The sequence below is a fragment of the Lissotriton helveticus genome, chromosome 2_2 (assembly GCF_964261635.1).
Source record: "Lissotriton helveticus chromosome 2_2, aLisHel1.1, whole genome shotgun sequence".
Lineage (NCBI taxonomy): Eukaryota > Metazoa > Chordata > Amphibia > Caudata > Salamandridae > Lissotriton > Lissotriton helveticus.
In genome coordinates this window covers 168194678-168217018 of record NC_136060.1, presented here as the reverse complement: position 1 = coordinate 168217018, position 22341 = coordinate 168194678, and the positions used below count along the sequence as shown (strand labels likewise).

At 44.8% G+C, this 22341-nt stretch overlaps 1 protein-coding gene across 6 annotated transcripts in view; it reads right to left on the bottom strand.

The window, feature by feature from the left end:
- The window catches only part of ATP8A1 (ATPase phospholipid transporting 8A1), a 1103292-nt gene that overhangs the window by 213901 nt on the left and 867050 nt on the right, over positions 1 to 22341 (bottom strand). For all 6 annotated transcript variants that reach the window (XM_078678248.1, XM_078678246.1, XM_078678250.1 and 3 more), the window contains one exon: positions 18369 to 18476. In XM_078678248.1, the coding sequence (XP_078534374.1) occupies positions 18369 to 18476 (108 nt within the window). The remainder of the gene's footprint in view (positions 1 to 18368; positions 18477 to 22341) is intronic.

The window sequence follows — 22341 nt, the reverse complement described above, 5'->3', positions numbered from 1 at the left end:
GTGCAGGCAGTGACAATGCGTCAATCTTTTGCAGCGATGCATCGAGAAAACAGACGCTGGGAGTGGATGCGTGGATTTTCTCCTTAAGATTACCAGGTTACACTTCCACGTGCCCAGGAACTGAATTTGGCACCACTTGGCAAGTCAGGACTCTCAGCAGAAGAGTCCAGGCACTAGTAGGTGAAGTTTTTGAAGGCTCAGACTTCTTAACATGAGGCAAGCACGCATAAGCCTGGAGAACCTTGGAAGCAGGATGTAGAAAGCAAAGTCTAGTCCTTTCACTCCCAGGACAGAAGCAGCATGCAGCAGGCTAGCACAACAAAGCGACAGGCAGAGTTACAGTCCCTCCTACAGCATCCAGCTCTTCTTCCTGACAGAATGTCCTCAGTCCAGAAGTGCTTTGATTTTGGGGTGTCAGAGGTCCAATACTTATACCCCTTTCAGCCTTTGAAGTAGGCAAACTCCTCCCATTACTCTAGCTCAAGAAGATGCATCTGCTTGGAGATGGCTCATCAAAATATGCAAGGCACACTTCAGCTCCCTTTGTGTGACCGTCTGGAGGGACTGCACAAGATTCCAACCATCATCCAACCCATATGTGTATTCCACAGAATTGTTAAGCAAGAAAATGCCCTCTTTCAAAAAGTTATGTCAAACAACAGAAGAGTGTCGTCCGGGAAACGTCTGGTTAAGCACAGCCTTAGAGAAGGATGAAATCAACCTAAAAGATCACAATGGAAGTCACTTGGGGATTTCTTTAGAAGCCCTCACTCACGCCCCTGGGTGGTGACATGCTTCATCATCGGGCCCACCAGGAAAAGTGTCATTTTCGAAAAAGGCATTTTAAAAATCAACTTCACCAAAAGATGACTTTTAAATTAAGAGTTCAGAGACCCCAAACTTCAAATCTCCAACTGCTCCCAAAAGGGATATTTCAAGGCAATCACCATGTTACCCTATGGGGGAGATTGTCCTTTCAATAGTGAAAAACAAAATTAGCAGTGTTTAACTATTAGGACATTTAAATCACACCTGTACGTGTCTTACCTTTTAAATACACTGCACCCTACACATGGGGCAGACTTGGGCCCACCTTAGAGGTGACTTGCATGTAGTAAAAGGAAAGGGTTGGGCTGTGTGTTAGGATCGAATGACACTTCTTCGAGTAAATTTAGCACATCCTTGGTATCTCTAAGGTAAGTCGATGTTCTTTGTACCATGGGTCTTAGAAATGCGTCCGCAAATCTAGAGACTGGTTCAAGGACCGACCCAATCCCCGATACGATGGGTCTGCCCGGGGGATTCTCCAGGTCCTTATGGATCTTTGGTAAGATGTATAGGTAGGGGGTTCTAGGGTTCTTTTGACATAAAAACTCCCCTTCTTTGTTAGTGATCCAGTTGTGGGACAGTGCCTCTTCTACCATCGTTTTGATTTTGATAGCTATTCTCTCCGTGGGGTTTGTCGGTAGGATCTCATAATTTCTTTTGTCTTGGAGTAACCTTGTGCACTCTCGGTCATATTGTTCTCTGTTCAACAACACAGTTGCCCCCCCCTTGTCCGCTGGTTTTATGACCACTTCTTTTTTGTTGCTTAATTCACGAAGTGCTTGTCGTTCGTCACTAGAAACATTTTGGAAGACTCTTTTCTGCAGTGGATCGAGGGCTTCGAGATCCTTCATAACCGCCTTCTCGAAGGTCAGAAGTTCGATGGGGAGTGTGTTGTTCATGGGGGTGAAGGTGGATCGTGGCTTCAGCCCTGTGTCACCTTGATCGTAGTTGTCCTGTTTATCTTTGAAGAAGACCTGCAGTTTGATTCTCCTTATGAATTCCTGGATTTCTTTACACAGGTGGAACTTGTCCATGTTGGCAGTAGTAATGATCAAAACGATCCAATCTCGTGTGCATCTCCACGAAATTTTAGACCAGTCAATTTTGAAAGTCTTATCCTCCAGAAATATAAATGGTTCATTCCGAACCACAAGACCCGCTGGAGCAGTATTAACCTTCAGGTACTCAGACATTAGTAGCCCATGGATGGCAGTTTTAATTTGGTTTCTCCTCAGTTCTTCCAGTTCGTCCCAGTCACTATTTTTTGTGGTGGGGCACCCGGAGTTCAATCCTTCAAAAGTTCCTAGAGTGGCCATTAGATTAGAGATCTCATCCTCGGTAAATGCGAGGCCTAGGTCGGCCATTTTTATACCAGAAAAACGGGAAACCCTCTATCCTCCCTGTGTTTGATACCAAGCAGTGCAGAATCACAAAGTGGTGTGGAGAAATGAATCCTTGTTGACTTCCGCAGCTGCACGCTGCCAGTAATTCCAAAACAAGAGAGGAAGTGAAGAGGTATTGACAGAATCACCCTCCGATCAGATATGCACAAACAAAGAGATTCTATCAATGTGTAGTGGAAATTTTTTTATATTTTGGTTTTGTGGATAGTGGGATAATTGACTCTCTCTTAAGGTGGTAAAGATGAGAGCACAATGTGCTTGTTAAAATACCCCTCACACACTAAAAAAAACCAATAGTGTCATGCTTCATCATTGGGGTCTTCCCGTCCCTCTACGGGGCGGGGCGTGCTACGACCTGACGAACTACGCGGGAGCTCTGATATAGTGACAAGGCTATGTGATAGTGCAAGGTGAATGGTGTCAGTGGAGTGTAGGGACCTAATAATGTGTGGGAATAAAAAAGCTAAAAATCCTCTGGCTAGTGGAAAAAAACAATTTATTCACTTCCCTATCTGGGGACGTTAAGAAGGGGGTTTTGGGGTAGAGCACATAGCTACTACCTGGTCTACATGTTTCGTAAGCAGTCCCCTACTGCTTACTCCTCAGGACCTTCTAGTGGCCCCTACTAGGAATTAGCTCAGTTTCTAAATATAATAAGCCTGTCGTCCTAAAAACTAGCAGTAAAAATCCACTGTTAGTTTTAGCTTCAGGGCATGAGCTGGCCCACGGGAAGCAAAAAATGTATCAAAAGAGATGACCTAAATTGGTCTCTGTAAGAAAAGGGAGAAAAAGGGGGGAAGAGAGGGAAGCACAAATTTTTACCAATTGTAACTGTGAACACATTGATAGAATCTCTTTGTTTGTGCATATCTGATCGGAGGGTGATTCTGTCAATACCTCTTCACTTCCTCTCTTGTTTTGGAAGTACCATTTTTCATTACCATACACGTATTTATGTTGAACGATGCAGTTTACCAGTACTAGATATTCATTTATATATAAGCATTCATTGTATACTTTTTGCTATGTAGATTATTCTCACATCCGTGCACTCGTATGCATGTACATAAGCACACTTTCACCATTCCAAGATGGCCCCCACACTTTCAGGTACTTTCGTAGTCCGTCATCGCTATATACTATCGTTTAACTCTCGGCAGAGCAACGCGTACTAACGACCTCGCTATACGATCGATAGACACCTTAAGCGCATGCATTTACTTCTCAAGTAAGTACCCTACCGGACCCCTTTATTAATTTATTCACAGTCCTAAAAACGTTTACGGTTAACCTACATTTAAGTTGTATATTTATTTCTGCAGGTGGAGGACGCTGTAGTGAACCGCCCTGTAAGTGATTGTCACACTTTACCGCCATTAAGTTGGACACGGGGTCGCGCACCGTATAACACTTGTTTGTTTTTTAATTTTTAATAGTAACTTTAAGTTTGAATTTGATCACGATGAACTTTGGCAAGTTTACCAGCCTCTTTGAGCACAGTCAAGATATGTTGCACGCCACCAACAGCCTCGCACTTTTTGCCGTTTCAGTTAAAACCTAACCATTCACAGAGCACTCCCGGTATGCCACTGTACACCAGCCCTCACAATAGATAAGGACTAGTCCCTAGGCACAGGACACCAGCATTGGACAGCATGAGCACATGAATGTTTAAGCATTTTTCTGTCACAATTCTCAACAAGGCATGGCATGATCACATATGAAATGTTTTACGTGAGACAATACCACAGGTAGTTACATACAAAATATATACTTTCTTTATTGTTTAGAGTGGAATCCCCTGACGAAGGGCAACAGTAACGCCCGAAATGCATTGGGAAATGTATACCCACGGCGATGTATCACAACAAAGATATTGAAGTATAAGGATTGAATGACCAATGGTTGTGAATAAACAACATTGAACATGAAATCTTTCTGAGAACTTTTTTCAAAAAAAACTTTATTGAGACTGTTAAACAGACAAAACCTATTGAGGTTCCCCCATAGCTGTGCACGCAGGCAGCTTCCCCTATATTAGAGGTTGCCATTCATTGACCTTTTTACAAACATTCCAGGAATGTACCTGCCTAAAGCGAGCAGCTAATGATCTGCTGCCACAGTGGTGATATTTGCAGTACTAAACATTACGTTAGGGACGACGATATGTGATATTCATCGTGACGGAAAGGCTACAGGTTTTCAGAATTTTTGTTATGGAGTCGATAGAAATGAGGATGAACTTTTCCCATTTATGTGAGAATTTAACCTTTGATTCTTTAGTAGCAGTGTTTGAATGTTTGGGCTGAACATTGCCCCTACTCTTTTGTTATAGAACAATTTAGCAAAAAGTTCTCATCTCTCATTCGAGCGGTCATTAAAAGTTGGTTGTGGTGTTTTAGTCATTTTGCTAAATAACTATATTGATCACTCAAAAGATTATTGCACCTGCACAGAAGAGCAAGTTATTAGCTCCTAGTTCAATACATACAATATTTATTATTTGATGCTTTGACAGCACAACCTTCATTCTCAGATCTGTTGGTGTGGAACATGGAACTGAGTGACGTGGGAGTGATACTCTGGTATCTATTCAAAGTGCTAGATGAGAGTGCCATTCCGTCCACAATAAAGCACCGCAGTGAAGTGAGTCTAGAAACTTGGGCACAAGAAAAAATACCTCACAATGAACATGGTCATCTAAAATACCGTAAGGTAGAAAGGCGCTAAGGTAATAAAAGGTTTATTCCTCATGTGCATTAAAATCAAGGGTTCCGTGGTACTAAGAATATTAATTCAACTAAGGGGATCAGCTCAGCCAGGTTTTCGGTCCATTGTTTTTCAGGCTCTGGATGCCCATATTTTAGAGTTGCCCTAGGCACAATTGATACTGGGTTGGGACTCTAATTTAATTATTGTAGAATCAATGGACAGGTCTGTAGATAGAAAATTAGGTAACATTACCAGTACAAGATTGAGGGGATCTGTCTCCATAACATACGCCAGGGCCTTCAAAGTACCAAGAGGGCTTACTCATTCCATTATGGGGCACATACTCAAGACTAGACTATTTTCGACCACACTGGCACAATCAAATTCCATTACACCTTCTACTTAGTGCTAGGAAAATAGTCTCACTTGGCACTGGTGATGGCGGTGAACATTAGATGGAGGAAGATAAGGAACTGGAGGATTGATACATGACCGCTCTTATTTAAAAAATGGTAGCAGCTTTGTCGATGGCTGCAGCAAAACACTTTAAAAATAACCCTCGGTCCATGTCTTGGGCTGTAACACTATGGAAAGCATAAAGGATGGTTATACAAAGCTTTCTGATATCCATCAAGATGGTAAAAGACAGAGTGAAAAGACAGATTGGAGGCCCTAAATAGAAATATGAATGCTGGCAGGCATTAACATACCAAGATCTAAAAATAACTTCACTAGATGAATGCACCTATGAAGTGAAGAACATAGGAAAAGTTGGCCCGACAAGGCTCTCTCACGTGGGAGGGAGCATGATAGTGCGGCTGTTCAGAAGGAAGGGAGCTGTGAGACACATAGCAGAGAAAAAAAAGATATATGGGTTAGGGAATAGGCAATAAAGAAACAGTCAATGTCTTCCCTACATATTTTCACAAAGAAAAAAAAGATATATGGGTTATTTATTGGGACACAGCAACACGAGAATTGCAAACCCAGGTTATGCAGGACAAGTGATCCATTCCCCATATGATTTGTTTGTGTTCAGATGCCGCCAGCAGCCCAGTGGGGGACTGGGTATCCTGTCTAGAGCCCTGTAGCTGGAGGCAGATGGGCCTCTGGGTGAAGAGGTGTCATTCCCAGTCTCTCACTAGGCCGGCCCATTAATGTATGCAGAATGATCAGTGGCTCTGAGCAGAAGTGGCCTCACTTATATTTAGGTGTGGTTCACCATTGTGAACTAATCCGTGCACAGAGTCCTGGCAACATTTGCATTTGTTTTATAGTGAAGTTAAGAAAACATGCCTCTTTTGCCTTCTTCTTTTTGTAACAGTTAAAACACTGAAGCAGTTCTTTGAGATAAGACACTATATGCAAATGTGGCCAACTTTTTTTTAGGGTGCCGGACCAATTTTTTATCCCAATCCAACCCCGACTGGGACTTTCACAAAAAGTGGCTGACCCAACTGTGTAACCTATGCTACACATATATAGTAGGGAAAGTAGGGAGAAATGCATACTGCTGATGTATGTGTGAATTGCCAGGATTGCACTAATTCACATGAACGGTAAACCAAAGGAAGAATACTCCACCTACCAACTGTTTTCCCTATTGAAAAGTGATACTAAAATATTAGAAGAAATTCTTGTAAATAGGTCATCGCAAATTATGCATACACTGATTTATCAAGACCACTCTGGATTTATGCTGGCACTTTGACTGGACTTAGCATTCATTCACTTTATAACAACCTGTTCCTTGCTGGAACAGTTGAAAAACAGCATTTCATCTTCTTTTCGATAAAAAAAATGATTTGGGCCATACTTACTATTGTGAATTAGATTACTGTAAGCTGACCAGATTGCAAAAGTAAGAGTTATTGGCTCACAGTTCCTGACCATCCAAATAGCACGGGGAACTTGGGAGGGTTGTTCACTATCCCCCATGGTATTTGTATTAGTAATTGAACAACTAGCGCAATGGGTGCATAGAGATGCCCTGTCTTTGGGTTGGAAGTGGATTTAGGAATGGGACGAACCCATATCATTATAAACTGATAATATACTGCTGTAGGTATCAGATTCGTGTAACGCATTGGACCGACTGAATACTGTTTTTTGCACATATTGCAGATTTATGGGATTGTTAGAAATGGGGGTCTCTAGTTGGCAGTGGTTCACATTCTGTCCAAGTAGGGACCCTCACTCTAGTCAAGGTAAGGGAGTCACACAGCTAATATAACCCCTGCTCACCCCCTTGGTAGGTTGGCACGAGCAGTCAAGTTTATCTCAGATGCAATGTGTAAAGCATTTGTACTCACACACACAGTAACACAGTGAAAACACTACAAAAAACTTCACACAAGTTTAGAAAAATAGTCAATATTTATCTGATTAAAACAAGACCAAATTGACAAAAATGCAACATACACACGTCAAAATATCACTTTTTAAAGATTAAGCAAGTTTATTCCATAGAAATCAATGGACGCATTCGTTTTAGCACAAAGTACTTAAGATTCATTAAAAATCAAAGACGATTTAAGGTGCAGGGAAGGTGTGGTGCCGGAAAAGCAAAGCGATGCGTCGGTTCCTTACTACAAAGGGGCGGGGATGCATTTGTTTCCTACTGGCAGGGGAGGTGATCCATCAGTTCCTTAATGCTAGGCAGGTGATGTGATGCATCAGTTCCTTACTGGCAGGGGAGGTGATGCGTTGGTTCCTTACTGGCAGGGGAGGTGATGCGTTGGTTCCTTACTGGCAGGGGAGGTGATGCGTCGGTTTCTGGACACTCGGCCTTAGTTCCTTACTGCAGTGCAGTGTCGATAAGGAGTCAGTGTCAAGGGACGCTGTGTGGAAAATCCAGACACGCTGCGTCTATGCAGACACTGCGCCAATTCTTCAGCCTTAAGCAGGTGCCGTGTCAGAGTCGGAGCAGCTGCCACAGATGTGAGTGACACACTGCTCAAGACTCATGCTGCAGCGATTTTTTCTGATGTGCTGCAATGGCGGGCTGGGTCCTGCGGTAAAAGCCATAGTTGATGCTTCCAGCGTGAACCACGCTTCAGTGCAGGCAGTGACAATGCGTCAATCTTTTGCAGCGATGCATCGAGAAAACAGACGCTGGGAGTGGATGCGTGGATTTTCTCCTTAAGATTACCAGGTTACACGTCCACGTGCCCAGGAACTGAATTTGACACCACTTGGCAAGTCAGGACTCTCAGCAGAAGAGCCCAGGCACTAGTAGGTGAAGTTTTTGAAGGCTCAGACTTCTTAACATGAGGCAAGCACGCATAAGCCTGGAGAACCTTGGAAGCAGGATGTAGAAAGCAAAGTCTAGTCCTTTCACTCCCAGGACAGAAGCAGCATGCAGCAGGCTAGCACAACAAAGCGACAGGCAGAGTTACAGTCCCTCCTACAGCATCCAGCTCTTCTTCCTGACAGAATGTCCTCAGTCCAGAAGTGCTTTGATTTTGGGGTGTCAGAGGTCCAATACTTATACCCCTTTCAGCCTTTGAAGTAGGCAAACTCCTCCCATTACTCTAGCTCAAGAAGATGCATCTGCTTGGAGATGGCTCATCAAAATATGCAAGGCACACTTCAGCTCCCTTTGTGTGACCGTCTGGAGGGACTGCACAAGATTCCAACCATCATCCAATCCATATGTGTATTCCACAGAATTGTTAAGCAAGAAAATGCCCTCTTTCAAAAAGTTATGTCAAACAACAGAAGAGTGTCGTCCGGGAAACGTCTGGTTAAGCACAGCCTTAGAGAAGGATGAAATCAACCTAAAAGATCACAATGGAAGTCACTTGGGGATTTCTTTAGAAGCCCTCACTCACGCCCCTGGGGGGTGACATGCTTCATCATCGGGCCCACCAGGAAAAGTGTCATTTTCGAAAAATCATTTTAAAAATCAACTTCACCAAAAGATGACTTTTAAATTAAGAGTTCAGAGACCCCAAACTTCAAATCTCCAACTGCTCCCAAAAGGGATATTTCAAGGCAATCACCATGTTACCCTATGGGGGAGATTGTCCTTTCAATAGTGAAAAACAAAATTAGCAGTGTTTAACTATTAGGACATTTAAATCACACCTGTACGTGTCTTACCTTTTAAATACACTGCACCCTACACATGGGGCAGACTTGGGCCCACCTTAGAGGTGACTTGCATGTAGTAAAAGGAAAGGGTTGGGCCTAGCACCTGGGTTCACTTTTCAGCTTGAAATTACAGTTTAAAACTGCCCACAAAGACACAGCAGTGCCAGGTCTGAGAATAGTTTGCAGGGCTACTCATGTGGGTGGCACAATCAGTGCTGCAGGCGCACTAGTAGTATTTATTTTACAGGCTCTGGGCACCTCTGATGCACTTTACTTGGGACGTACTAGTAAATCAAATAAGTCATTCATGGATAAACCAAAATCCAATACAATTTAGACAGAGAGCATATGCACTTTAGCACTGATTAGCAGTGGTAAAGTGCCCAGCGGCCTAAAGTCAACAAAAACAGGTCAGGAAAAATAGGAGGAAGAAGGCAAAAAGTTTGTGGATACTCATGCAAAAAGGGCCAGGTCCAACACTGATTTATTATTAGCTGGACAAAATGTTAGCTGTTCAGGCTGAGAGCCAAGTGAGGGAAGGGTCTGGATCTAACCATGTTACTTATGATGAGGGGCTCTGGATTTCAACAGACTCCTAGATATTTTACTAAGATAACCTGGACCCACAGCTCCAGAGTTGACATGCAACACTGAAGTAAGCTGCCACTAACGCTATTAGGGGAAGACTTTTAAAAATGATTACGCTTGCAAGGTTCCAGATTAATTCTGTAAGAAATCGGATGAGTTTGTGAGAAAGTTGTTGTGGAATAATGGCACTCACGGCACAACGCTAACAACTTTGCCAAAGAGTATGTTCGAAGGTGGCTCAGAACTCAACAATGCCAGAAGTATTAAGAGGTTCGACTATCTAGATGAACCAGCTTTCAGATTCAAGAGATCTGCATTTGGTGTGAAAAGAGTTTACAGGTGCTCCACAGGGGCAACCAGTAAGTAATATGCCACCACTACAAAACTAGTGATCGATACCTCAATCAAACTTACTGAGAAAATGATCTGGAAAGAGAAGCTGGCACCGAAAGCCCCACTTTGGTTGGGTACAAGACTACAAGCGCAGAATGCTTTGATGTGGTTTAATAGGTGGAATATTATTGGGATACTGACGTTAGGAGATGTAGTAAGCCATTTTTTGCAGTTACACACTGACTATGTGTTACACCATTCACAGACATTCCAATACCTGCAGCTTATGAATGCAGTTAACTCTTGCACAGAAAAACAGTAGGTAACAGAGTAGTCACCATTGGAGAACAAACTGATAAAAGTCAGAATGAAAAAGAAGGCCATATTACACATATCACTTTGATGGTCAACACACTAATAGACGTGGAGAACTTGAACAAAAGATGTGAAAGGATGCAGGCAATATCAATGACAGCTTATGGGAAGAAACATTCATGTATTCACTCGAAGTATTAATGTCTGATTAATACAATATTACACAAGGGCCCAGATAAAACAGTTTGGCAAGTCCACCAGTGATCAATGCTTGAGGGGCTGTAGGATAAAGAGCACCTTCAAACACACTATAGAGGTGCCCAATTATGAAGGCATATTGGAAGTTTGTGTGCGTGGAACTGGGAGCAACTGTGGGGTTCAACCTAGCACTGGAAGCTACTACTAACTTGCTGAACATCTGGGATACCAATGACTAGATATAAAATTGCCTTTAACAATCAGTGTGAGAAGTTGGCCTGGTATATGCTGACCACTAATTATAGTGGGCAGCTTGTACCAGTCCAAACAACCCTTATTGATGATTAGGTTAAAGACAACCTTTATTGAAAGCTATCCTAGTGGTAGCTATGGAGAGCAGTCTTCAGGCTAAGTCTCGAAGGAATGTAAAGCAGCTTGTTTTACCTGTCTATAACCTCCTGAATGACCAAATGAAAGGCGAACCACGCAAGGTAAATATAAAATATATGTATTTATTACTAAACACTCTCTACTAACCTCTTTATGAGATTAGAGAACAAGGCACACAATATTACAGTACTAGAACGACAGTAAATAGCACAATACACTGCGGGCTCCAGGGGGAGACCGAACCATATACTAAGAAAGTGGTATAACAACCACGACTTGACTAGACACAGTGCCTAGAGCACGTAGAATCGCTGGAACCCCAAGGAACCACCCAAGGTAGTGACACAGGGGACCCACATGGGACGCGTGCAGTGTGAAAACACAGCTGCGAGCTCCGTATAATTCTATGGGAAAGTCGCGGTTGGAATTTTAAAGATTAAGGACACTTGGGAGAGAACTTTGAGCAAACCCTTTCGGACTTAGAAGGTTCTAAGGCCAGCACCCATGTGAGCACCGAGTCATCGTGTTACCTAACCCAGGAAAGGCTGGTGCGTAGGTGTCAAATGGTGTCAGGAATCTTCGTCGTTTTCAATGGCGAGATGCTGCAAAGTGCTGCTGCCGTGAAGCGGAAAAGTGTCCGGTGTGATCCAAACCTGGATCAGAGCTGAGAAGAACCAGAAAGCAGAGGGGACAGAGTCTGGGTCACTTGCCAGTGATCAGGGGCTCGGTAGACGAATGCCCACCGATGTTGGGTGTTTCAGGTGAGAAGAGGTTGAGCTTGACTCTGCAGCCACGGGGACCTGGAGACGGCGACCAAAGTCCGCAGTTGAGCTGTCTCACGAAGGATGTCGAGTGCTGGGGGGGGGGGGGGTCAGTGTCCGTATTGAATACCAACAAGCCTTGGCATCTGCAACCCATGCAGTCAGAGAAAAGGTGCTTCGGCGAAACGTGCTGGCTGATATTCTGTTTCTACTGGCTTTAAAAAATTTAAATATTCCAATCTAATAAAGAAGTGACTTTTTTCATACATCTCTGGTCTACTGGACTTTGTAAAGTTGTGCACCCCCATCATTGTTCAGCTATTTTCTGATCTGGATGCACAGTTACGCTACTCAACAGCTGGCGTAGGGGTTGTTTGCACGACTGCTTGATTCATTTATCGGAACTGGTGTGAGGTGCGGCATCGAGGGCCCGCTGTTGTTCTTTAAAGTCTGGTTTTACACTGTCCATTGCTGCAACGATTTGCCTTTTTGTGCCCCCGAGAGGCCTACAAAGAGTTGGGCTTTGGTGATAGCGATGTGAAAGCTAAGTGCTCTTTTGGGGTCTAACTGATAGAGTGTCTCCTCCTCTTTTGTAGTTTTAGGAAGGCACACTGTAAAAATACCCTGGAGAAAAAACACTCAACTGAAGAGAAAAAGTTAGGAGCTAGCTCAGGATTTATGTACATGAGTGGCACCTATAAGCGTTTCCAGTCGTCACTTCTAGGGCAGAGCAGATTCGATGTGGAGCTGCACAACTCACCTACTGGTGCTCGGGAGATATCCTAACAAATCTTCACATCCAGTCTGGTAATTGGGGATATTCTAAAGGTGAGGAATCAGCGGTTACAAGTAAGTATCCATCAGAAAGATGTTTACTCAAACATACTGGTGTTTTTTGCTGAAAGAAAGCTCTGGGCCTCCTCAGGCTTTACACTGAGAGCACTTAGCAACTGTAAACATTGCAGGGTGTCTAATGCAGACGTCACTTGGGTAGTTATAGCAGTATGTAGGCCAATGCATTCTGTGCTCAATAGGTACATATGGGGAAACCAGATTGTACCATCCAATTGCAATAGACAGTTGTACCATCCAATTGCAATAGGTTTCTTAAGTGGCCAAAGTTTATTATGGACGAGCAAAGATTAAGTGTATTGGAAGAAATCCTTAGTGAGCAGACTTTAAGGCTTTCTGCAGCATGTAAGGACGTGGCTGGGTCTGTGGCGGCAGAAACAATCTATGTTGACACTTTAGATCAGATTGGTACTCTGTTTGTAGTTCCCAGTACAAAGTGCCCGATGAATGTCAAGCCAGTGCAGACGTGGTTTGATAGAAACTGCAGAATGAAAAAAATTGTCTGATTCTTGCTATTAAATCTAGTAATCCAGTTGTTGTTCGGCTGGCCAGATTACATTATAGGCAAGCCGTCACAATAGCTAAGAGCGAGTGGGAAGAATCACACTGGGATAGTCTTAGAGCAGCGAGCAAATTGAAAAATGGTGAGCTATTTTGAGCTTTAGTTAGAAGATCCAATGGCTGCGATCCGGATCAAATCCCCAATCATATAACGGATAGGGAGTGGTTTGAGCATTTTAGGAAACTGTATGGGGGTGATAAACAGTCGGGTATTCCACGGCCCTTTCATGGTGCCATGGCTACTGATTCTGCTCAGGCTCCATTCACTAGAGTAGACAAGAAAGAGGTGCTGGCTGCATTAAACAAGATTGTACCCGCTAAGGCCCCGGGACAGGATGGTGTACCGGGTGACCTTTTCAAAGCTAACACCGAAGGTTGGGCCTCCTACTTTGTAATTCTTACGAATGCCTTGTTGGAAGGCTCACCGGTCCCGAACTCTTGGAAGGGGGCCGAAGTGATGCCTATATATAAGAAGGGCCCCAGGGGGGACCCTGGCAACTACCGACCAATAAGTCTTATAGATGCTGGGCAGAAACTGGTTGGCAGGGTACTCTTGGAGAGGATTCTCTTGTGGGCGGATGAAAATAGTATTATATCACCCTTTCAGGCGGGCTTTAGGGCCTGCACAAGTACGATAAACCAGGCATTTAGGCTGGTACTCCTACACTGGAAGGTGGTTACCATTGGCAAAGGCGGTCTTTATTTGGCATTTATTGACCTGAAGACCGCCTTTGACCTGGTCCCCCGAGACCGGCTATGGCTGGTCCTGGAGGAGATGGGGATTCCTCCGCCCATTCTGAATCTCGTATGCATGACGGAAATTATGCCCGTGTTAGATGGGGATCACAGGAGCAAAAAACTGATCAAATCCCTGTGAACAGAGGGGTACGCCAGGGTTGCGTACTGGCCCCTACACTCTTCACGCTATTTGTGAATGGTGTAGTCTCCTTTGTGCTCGAAATTAATGCCGACGCCCCGGTCCTGGCGGGTGATAAAGTCCCCGCATACTCTTTGCGGATGATACGTTGCTAGTATCAAAAACTCCCGCAGGATTGCAGAAGCTGCTGGACCGCTTCTGTTTGTTTTGTAAGCTGAGGGGCCTTGCCATAAATACCTCTAAAACCAAGCTTCTTTACTTTAACCCGAGTAGATCGTCTAGATCTACCTTGTCTCTTGACGGGGTGTCTCTGGAACGTGTAAAAGAGTTTGACTACTTGGGGATTAGAATCTCCGATAAATTTAAATGGCAGCCACATATTGATAAAATGGCGCTAAACCATAAGAGGGTAGTTGGAGTACTGGGGAGGGAACACCGTGCATCCACTTCCAAGCCCATTGCTCCAGCCCTGGATATTTATGCTGCAAAAGCTGTAGGCTGCGCCCTCTATGGCGCAGAGCTTTGGGGCTTTGGTTGTGTTGATGCCCTAGTTATTGCAGAGAACAAGTTCTTTAGGGAGCTCGCATCGCTCCCGAGGGGTACCCCAACCAAGCCACTCTTGAGCGATCTGGGTCTTCGTTCCATCAAGGACCTAGCCACTCTGCGCCCTCTTTTATATTGGGCTATGGCGCACCCCGGCTATGGCGTACCCCGGAGCTCTCAAGGTACGCCGATGGCCTAAGAGAGGTCCTAAACCTTCAAGGAGCCCACAAAATTAGTTGGTTAGCTAAAATAAAGAAGCTTCTACTGGCAACGGGCCTTATAAATGCTTGGGAGTCCGGGGCATTGCTATCTAAGGCAGAAACTAAGCGAGCCTATTGGGCATGGGTCGATGATCAAGAGCAGAGGGACCCAAATCAAGGTAGGCTGACTGAGGCATTCCGTCAGCACAAGCCTAAGCCTCGTCTGGAGCCTTATCTAGATTTTATCACGAAGACTAGAGATAGATCCCTTTTTATCCAGTTCAGGGTGGGCATCCTTCCTCTTCACGATCGTACTAGCAAGTGGAAGCCACCGCACCAAACTCCCGCTGATTGTCCAATCTGTGAAGGTGTTATTGAAAACATTGCTGATGTGTTTTTTGTATGCCCAGCCTATACAAAACCTAGACAGAAATGGCTCAAACCTGTGTGCCTGTTGCTAGGAACCAGGGACCACTCTGTTGCACTCAGAATACTTAAGGCTGATGTTAGCACAACCTTAGTGTGTGGGGTGGCCAAATTTCTAAGTTGGGCTTGGCTGATTAGGCTGAAGGCTATTCAATGAATTAAGTATAAGCAAAATATCTTTTTATATATATACATATCCACAAAGCTGTCAAAGTTTAATACATTTTTTAATTATTTATTGTAACATAAAAGGTTTTTATATGCAATTTCTTTCTTGTAAATGTACTGTTAATGAACTGTGTTTTTAACTGTAAATCTGATTTTATGATATTACACATATCGAAATAAAGCTTTGTTGAATTGGAAACCAGATCAAAGCGTTTTGGCTTAATTCAAGTTGGATGACCCCCCCCTCACAGTCAATAGTAACAATAAAAGAAAAGGAAAAATCTTCAGCACTTGCTTTAATTGAAGAGAACACACATGTATGATTGTCTGCAAGTGAATATGAAATGAGTAGAAAGAGTTAAACAAAAGCTCAAAGTGTAGGCCTCAGCTAGTAGTAGCTAGTTATTGTCTGTGACAAAAAGACTGTGACTGAGGAAGAAGCATAGTGTGCTTACACCTGAGGGATATCTAGGTGAAAGAGCAGATGAGTATGCCGATCAGGCTCCTAGTTAAATAGCTAGGCCTTCAGCTTCTTGCGGAACTCTAGTACCGATAGGGAGGTCCTGACATGGTGTGACAGGTAATTCCAGGATCTGGCGGGGAAGTAGAAGGAGGGCTTCCCTGATATGCTTCTGTGGGTGCAGGATACTTGTGAGAGGTGGAGTGTGGCTGAGCGCAATTGCCTGGTGGGTTGGTGGAAGTTGAGGTGGTTGATGAGGTAGGCAGGTCCGACGTTATGGAGGGCTTTGTATGCCTGGGTGAGCAGTTTAAATTGGCACCCCGTATGGATTGGCAGCCAGTGTCGCTCTCTGATTTGGGGCTTTATGTGTGCACTGCTGGAGATGTTGAGGATCAGTTTGGTGGCGGCACTGAGGGTGGTCTATAATCTTTGTACGAGATGATTCGTAATGTAGACGTAGAGTGTATTGCCGTAATTCAGTCTGCTGGTGATTAGGGTTTTGGTGACCGTGTGTCTGGTGTCGGTGGGGAGCTATAGTAATATTTTGTGGAGCATATGTGGGTGGAAGAAGCAGGAGCAGGTAAGGGTGTTTACTTGTTTGATGATCATGTGTCTGTTGTACAAGATGATGCAGAGGTTTTTGATGTAGTCGGTGGGGTGGGCGTGTCTTCCAGGTCTGTTGGCCGCCAGGAGAAATTCCATGGAGAGCTCAAGATCCTGAAGATCAGGGCCTCTGTTTTGTCTGTGTTGAGTTTAAGGCAGTTCTGGTTCATCTAGTTTGCTACGTTTGACATGCAAGTAGTGAAGCTGGGCCTGCTGGTGTAGTAGTTGTTGGAGAGGAAGAGAATGAAGCTGGGTATTGTCTGCGTAGGAGGCAATGGGCCAAATAAATGAAAATGCGTATATGCAATTTCCGAATTTTAGCGATGCGATATTAGGGAATCGCAAAATGAGATTTACAACAGATTGTTCGACACTGTTAGCGATTCGCAGTGGGTCACAAATGGACCTGCCTCATCAATATTCATGAGGCAGGTTGCAATTTGTGATCCATTGTGAATGGCTACAATCACGGGGATGGTGGAGTGTTGGGGTCAGCAGACCACTAAGTTTCTGATTGATTTTTAAATAAAGCAATATTTTTTGTAATGGTGCCCATTTTCCTGAAAGGAAAATGGGAGGTATTTCAAAAATAAAAATGAAAAGCTACTTTTTCATTTTTTAGGAGTAGGCAGTAGACCTTGGGATCACTGCCTGCTCTTAAAAAATTTTGGCGCCCACATTCACAGAGAGGAAGGGGGTTCCCTGGGGACCCCTTCACAGTTGCGAATGGGTTACCACCAACTTGAAGTTGGTAGTAACTGTGAATGTTTTGTGACTGCATTCCCGGTCGCAAAACATTCATACATACCAGTGCTATTCGGTATTAGGATAGAACGCCCTAAACACTCCCCTTTCTAACACCGAATTGCAAAAGCAAAATGGAATTTGGTAACACGTTACTGAGTCGCATTTTGCCTTCTGTACATGGCAAAATGCATTTTAGTGGTCGCAGCGACTGGTAAAATGCTTGTACATCTGGCCCAATGTTCATTCCATGGGATCTTATGACATGGTAGAGTGGAATCATGTAGATGCTGAAGACGATCGGGCTCAGAGATGATCCTTAAGGTACTCTGCAGATGAAGTTCTTGGGTTCGGAAGTGTGGAGGGGGGGGTCTGACTTGCTGGGTCCTGCCGGAGAGAAAGGAGGCCTGCCATCTCAGGGCGGGCCCATGTACTCCTGTGTTAATGGATTACAAAGTTTTATTGCGGAAGACCAAAATATGCCCACAAAAAAAAACAGGAATATTGAGTGCAGTTGCCACAGGCTTACAAAAACATGAACTTGACTTGGACTATTTTTTTTATATGGTTGGTAACTTTTTTAAAACAAAACACCGACACAAAATCTCTATGCCCGATCCAAGTTTCTGTTTGCCTATTTTAAAGTGGAAATTCTTCTAGTAATCTCTTGGAGGAATGTATTTTATATTTTTGCTTAGTGAGATTTTAGAGGCAAGATTGGTAAATGGTTTCCCAAGTGCAAATTTAAAATACTGACGACCATATCAGGGTTTGTGTCAATTTACTTTTGGGGATTCAAATGGTTAATAAGGAGGAATGTAATGCATAGTACATGTTTTCCAGGACTGGGAAATGCATCACGATAGGATTTTGATTAGATGATCAGTCCTACTTATATGATGAGTGTGTAGAAGGCACAAGCTGGAAATACCTAATGTAGCCTGTCTAAAGTGTGGTGGAGCTAACCAACTTAGTCAAGCAACTAGAGAGCATGAGCTCAGACAGTAAAGTAAAGCAAAAAAATCAGAATTTGTATCAACCCCAATTGCAGGACACAAATCGGAAAACACGTTTATTTCCATTGATACACGTAAAAGGCACTTTTAATTATTTTGACAATATTCCACATTAGAACATAAGTAATTAATCAACAGGTGCACTTCAGTTTATAGTAGAAATGATATATATATTCTGGCAAGGCAAGCACTGTAAGGCCATACTAATGGTTGACTATGGGCTATCCAAATGACAAAACAACATAAAATTGGAAGACTGCAGTTTCAACAGCAATAATTGCAATAAACGACCTACCTCTCCAGACATATCAGGTGCCAAGGGAATAGCAGGCCACAAAGTAGAGTAGAAGCCGAAAAACACTATCCACAATACAATGCTGCCCCATATAGCTATATGGCTGAACTGTTGAAAAAAATGTGCAAATGAAAGTTATTCATTTTTAAGTTATGACTACACATAGATAGGTAAACAATTAGGTTGGATTTGATCAAATGTGAACAAGTGTATTCAAACTAAATGTATCTAGTTCTTCATTTACAGACAAAAAGAATCTCCAGCTTCCCCCTCCCCGTCTCGTCATATATCACTGTCTCTTTATTTCTCTCTCAGCTAAATCATTTCTTTCATTTTTTTCCATCACAAATTCAGGGAAGCAGTTTTATGCATTTACCACCCAACTGTGAGGCCATCAAAGGGTACAGTACTAAGCCTGGGCAAAGCACTATGTTACGCTCGTGTAGTTTGCAAAGTTTGCGCTACTTGTGCAGCAGTCATTTTTTGCTTGCTCGCGGTCTTCAACGTCAAGTTGGCGTCCGCGAGCAGGCAAAATGACATCCCGGCGAGACGGTCTCATTGCGAGTATGCTCGCAACCGCTCGGGATCAGAAACTATCAGTCCGCGTTGAGAAAGCTGCCGCTCGAGTAAAAATCTACTTGAGCGTCAGTAAAAGACAGCTCGCACTGTGTAAGATGCCGTTTTCAATTATTGCACAGTGCGGACAAGCACCTGGCACTGTGCAATCATCGCGAACAGCGCATTATGCAGTTCGGGTAGTGCTACGCGTAGCTCCCGTAGTGCGAAGTGCACTCCGCGAAGCGCAACTTCGCGAACTGCGCCCAGGGTTATACACTAGGCTCGGTTTTATTTGCTTTGGTATTTTATAGCGGACTTGGTTGGTTGGCTTGCCTGTAGGTAGGTGTAAGCAGTCTGCCTGTTGGAACCCCCACTCTCCACCAGACTAGCCTGGCTGATCGGGCCTGATACTCCTAATCAGGTCCTATGATGTTTGTTGCCAGTCCAGGGAGGACCTGGCCTGACATCTCGGGTTGGACTGTTCCCAAGGGTCAAGACTGATTTGCATATGGCTGGGTCCAAACTGGGGTGGCATGGTGCAACTACCCTTTCTTTTTAATAAAAAAAAGAAACGGCTCTTGGGGATGGGTCCCTAGTGCTAGGCCCTATAGCCACTCCCCACTATGCAAGACCAAAGGCCCTGCACAGAGTGGAGTTGACTGCCTGCATCCGGGGTTGGCAGGGTTACATTTACAGATGGTATCTAAGTATTACTTTGAGTTAAAAAAACAAGAAATTCACTGAAAAAGCCGAAAAAGGAAACCTTAGAAATTCACTGAAAAAACAAAGTTTAAAGTAACGTTATATTTAGTTGAATTTGCCAGTGACAACGGTAAAATAAAAAAACACAGAAGTTCACCAGTTATAGTTAGCAACGCCAACAATAACTTGCACTGCTTATGACCTCACATATGGCATCACTTATGACATGTTCCATCACATAATTTATGACCTCACTAATGACATAAAATAACATCATTGCACTCCTGCGTTATTTAAAAACCCTGGGTGGCCCAGGTCCGGGGGAAGGGGTTTATTTTTTGGGGGAGGGGGATGTGCATGGACGCCCTCTTCAGGCAAATTTTGATCCGGGGTCCAATATATTATTTAGGGGGAGGGGGTACACCGCCCCCCACCCCAGGCCTATTTCATCTTCAGGGACCCCATCTCCTGGGGACCAATGTCTTTTTCAGGGGTAGGTGGTATGTGGACCCCGGGCCATTTTTGGCCTTGTAAACCCCATCCCATTGGTCCCGATGTCTTTTAGAGTGGGAGGGGGAAGCAACCACCCTCCCCGGGCCGCTTTTTGTCCCGAGGCCCCATCCCTGGGGGCCCGGTATATTTTTTAAGGGGAGGGGGCCCCCTCCTCAAGCCTCTAAAGACCCCGGGATTCCATCCCCAGGAGCTGGGAAACTAATTAAAAGGGAGCCATTCATAGCCCTGGAACCTTATCCCCGCGACCGGGTCACAAGCTATGTTTTGGGGAGTCCACCCCCGGAACATAGCAGTTTCACAGCCAGCACCAGCACGGACAGGGAGACCTGTGTTTGCTCTTGCTCCGCTGGAGCATTTTCAAAACTCCCGACACACAGGAGCAAACACAAAGTCTGCTCCCAGTGGTGGTGTGTAGGGAGGGGTATTGGGGTTGAAAATGCTTCCGCTGGTTGGGAGCAGACGTTCGATCTGTTTGAAACAGATCAAAATATTGCTCTCGCATGAAGGGAGCAGCAATAGAAGCGGGTCCCTCTGGACGGGAGCAATACTGGCTCCTGCTGCCTGCGGGGAGCTGGCTAGGGCTGTGGGGTCTCCCCTGGCAGTCCCCAAGGAGTATATGGTGGGCACCATGGCAACCCAACTTTAAGAAATGTGAGCCCTGGGGGATAGGGCCTCCGGAGATTATAATGGTTATGGGAAGGGAGACACGTGACCCCCCCACCCCCTTCCCTTAACTGTTAGTAGTGGCCCAGGGGGATGGGGATCCCAGGGCCTAACAAGGCTCAGGGAGGAAGGCTACGTAGCCCACCTCCCTTTTTGGTCTTAAAAAACGGAGGTGGGATTGAGGACCCCAGGGCCTAACAAGGCTCAAGGAGGAAGAACAAGCGGCCCCCTCCCCTATCCTATAATGAAAAAAACAGCCCTGGGGGATGGAGTCCTCAGGACCTAATAGGGCTCTGGATGGGGCCACACAGCCCCATCCCCATTGTTTTAAGTAGTGGCCACAGGGAAAGGGGTTCTCAGGGCCTAATGAGGCCATAATAGGCTCTGGGAGGGGGCCACAAACCCCCTCCACTTAAAAATAAAAAGGCCCTGTAGGATGGGGCCCCCAAGGCCAGGTCCTGTGGCTGATCCTATGCCGTGCACGGCAATGGCCCTGCCTGCGCCATGTGGGGTTGGCTGCCTTTGGAGGGATTGGCTACAGGCCTTGTGGTCCACCCACCACAGGGCATGGTCGAAGGCTGTGCACAGTGTGGGGTTGGCTGCTGCCAGGCCCTGTGGCCAACCCCCCGCCATACACAATTGAAGGCCCTGCACAGTGTGGAGTTGGCTCCATGCGTAGGGTTGGTTTCAGGACCTGGCCACAGGCCAAGCCCTGCAGCCAACCCCTTGCCGCACACAGCCAAAGGCTGTGTGCGGTGGAGTGTTGATTTTACGTATGGTAATTAAATATTACTGTACGTTTTTTTTTAAAAACTCGAATTTCACTAAAAAAACAAGAGGTTGTTGTGAAATGGTCAGTAAATGTAAGGAAGTGCCCTCTTTTTGCATGGTTGCCCCGACTTGTTGCTGAACTGCTGATGTGCTTTGGCTGTGTGTGCCCTGGGTTCCTGCTAATCAGATACCCAGGGCCTATGTTCTTTCCCTAAACTGCATTGCAAACAAAACCCAATTGGCACACTTTGGCCACAGGTCAGTCCCTTGTAAATGGTACCACAGGTACTGTGGCCAGGGAAGGCCTCTAAGGACTGCAGCACTTATTGTGCCACCCTTAGAGGCCCTGTACCCACGTACATACACACACACGCACACAACCCCTCTTTTGCAGGGTGCATGTTTTGGTGAAGTAAAGAGTCGACATGGCACACCTCCCTGTGTGCCATGCCTACAACCCACTGCCCGGGCATAGATCAGCCACCCTTCTAGCTGGGTGCACTATACCAGTGGTGAGGGTACAGGTGCATGAGCGCTGTATCGCTACAGTGTCTAAGTCAATTATTATTTTATTTTTTTTGAAGACCTTTATTTGCATCATTAGGATAAACATGTGTGGGCCTACAACCAATCCGGCCGGCCACAAGTCAAAGACGATCAAGAATCAAAATAAGCGACACAAGGCCAGTTGGCAGGCAAGCAAACATAATTGAACAATGCTAGAAATGGGATAAGCGGCAATAACGTCCCAATATCAGGATCAATG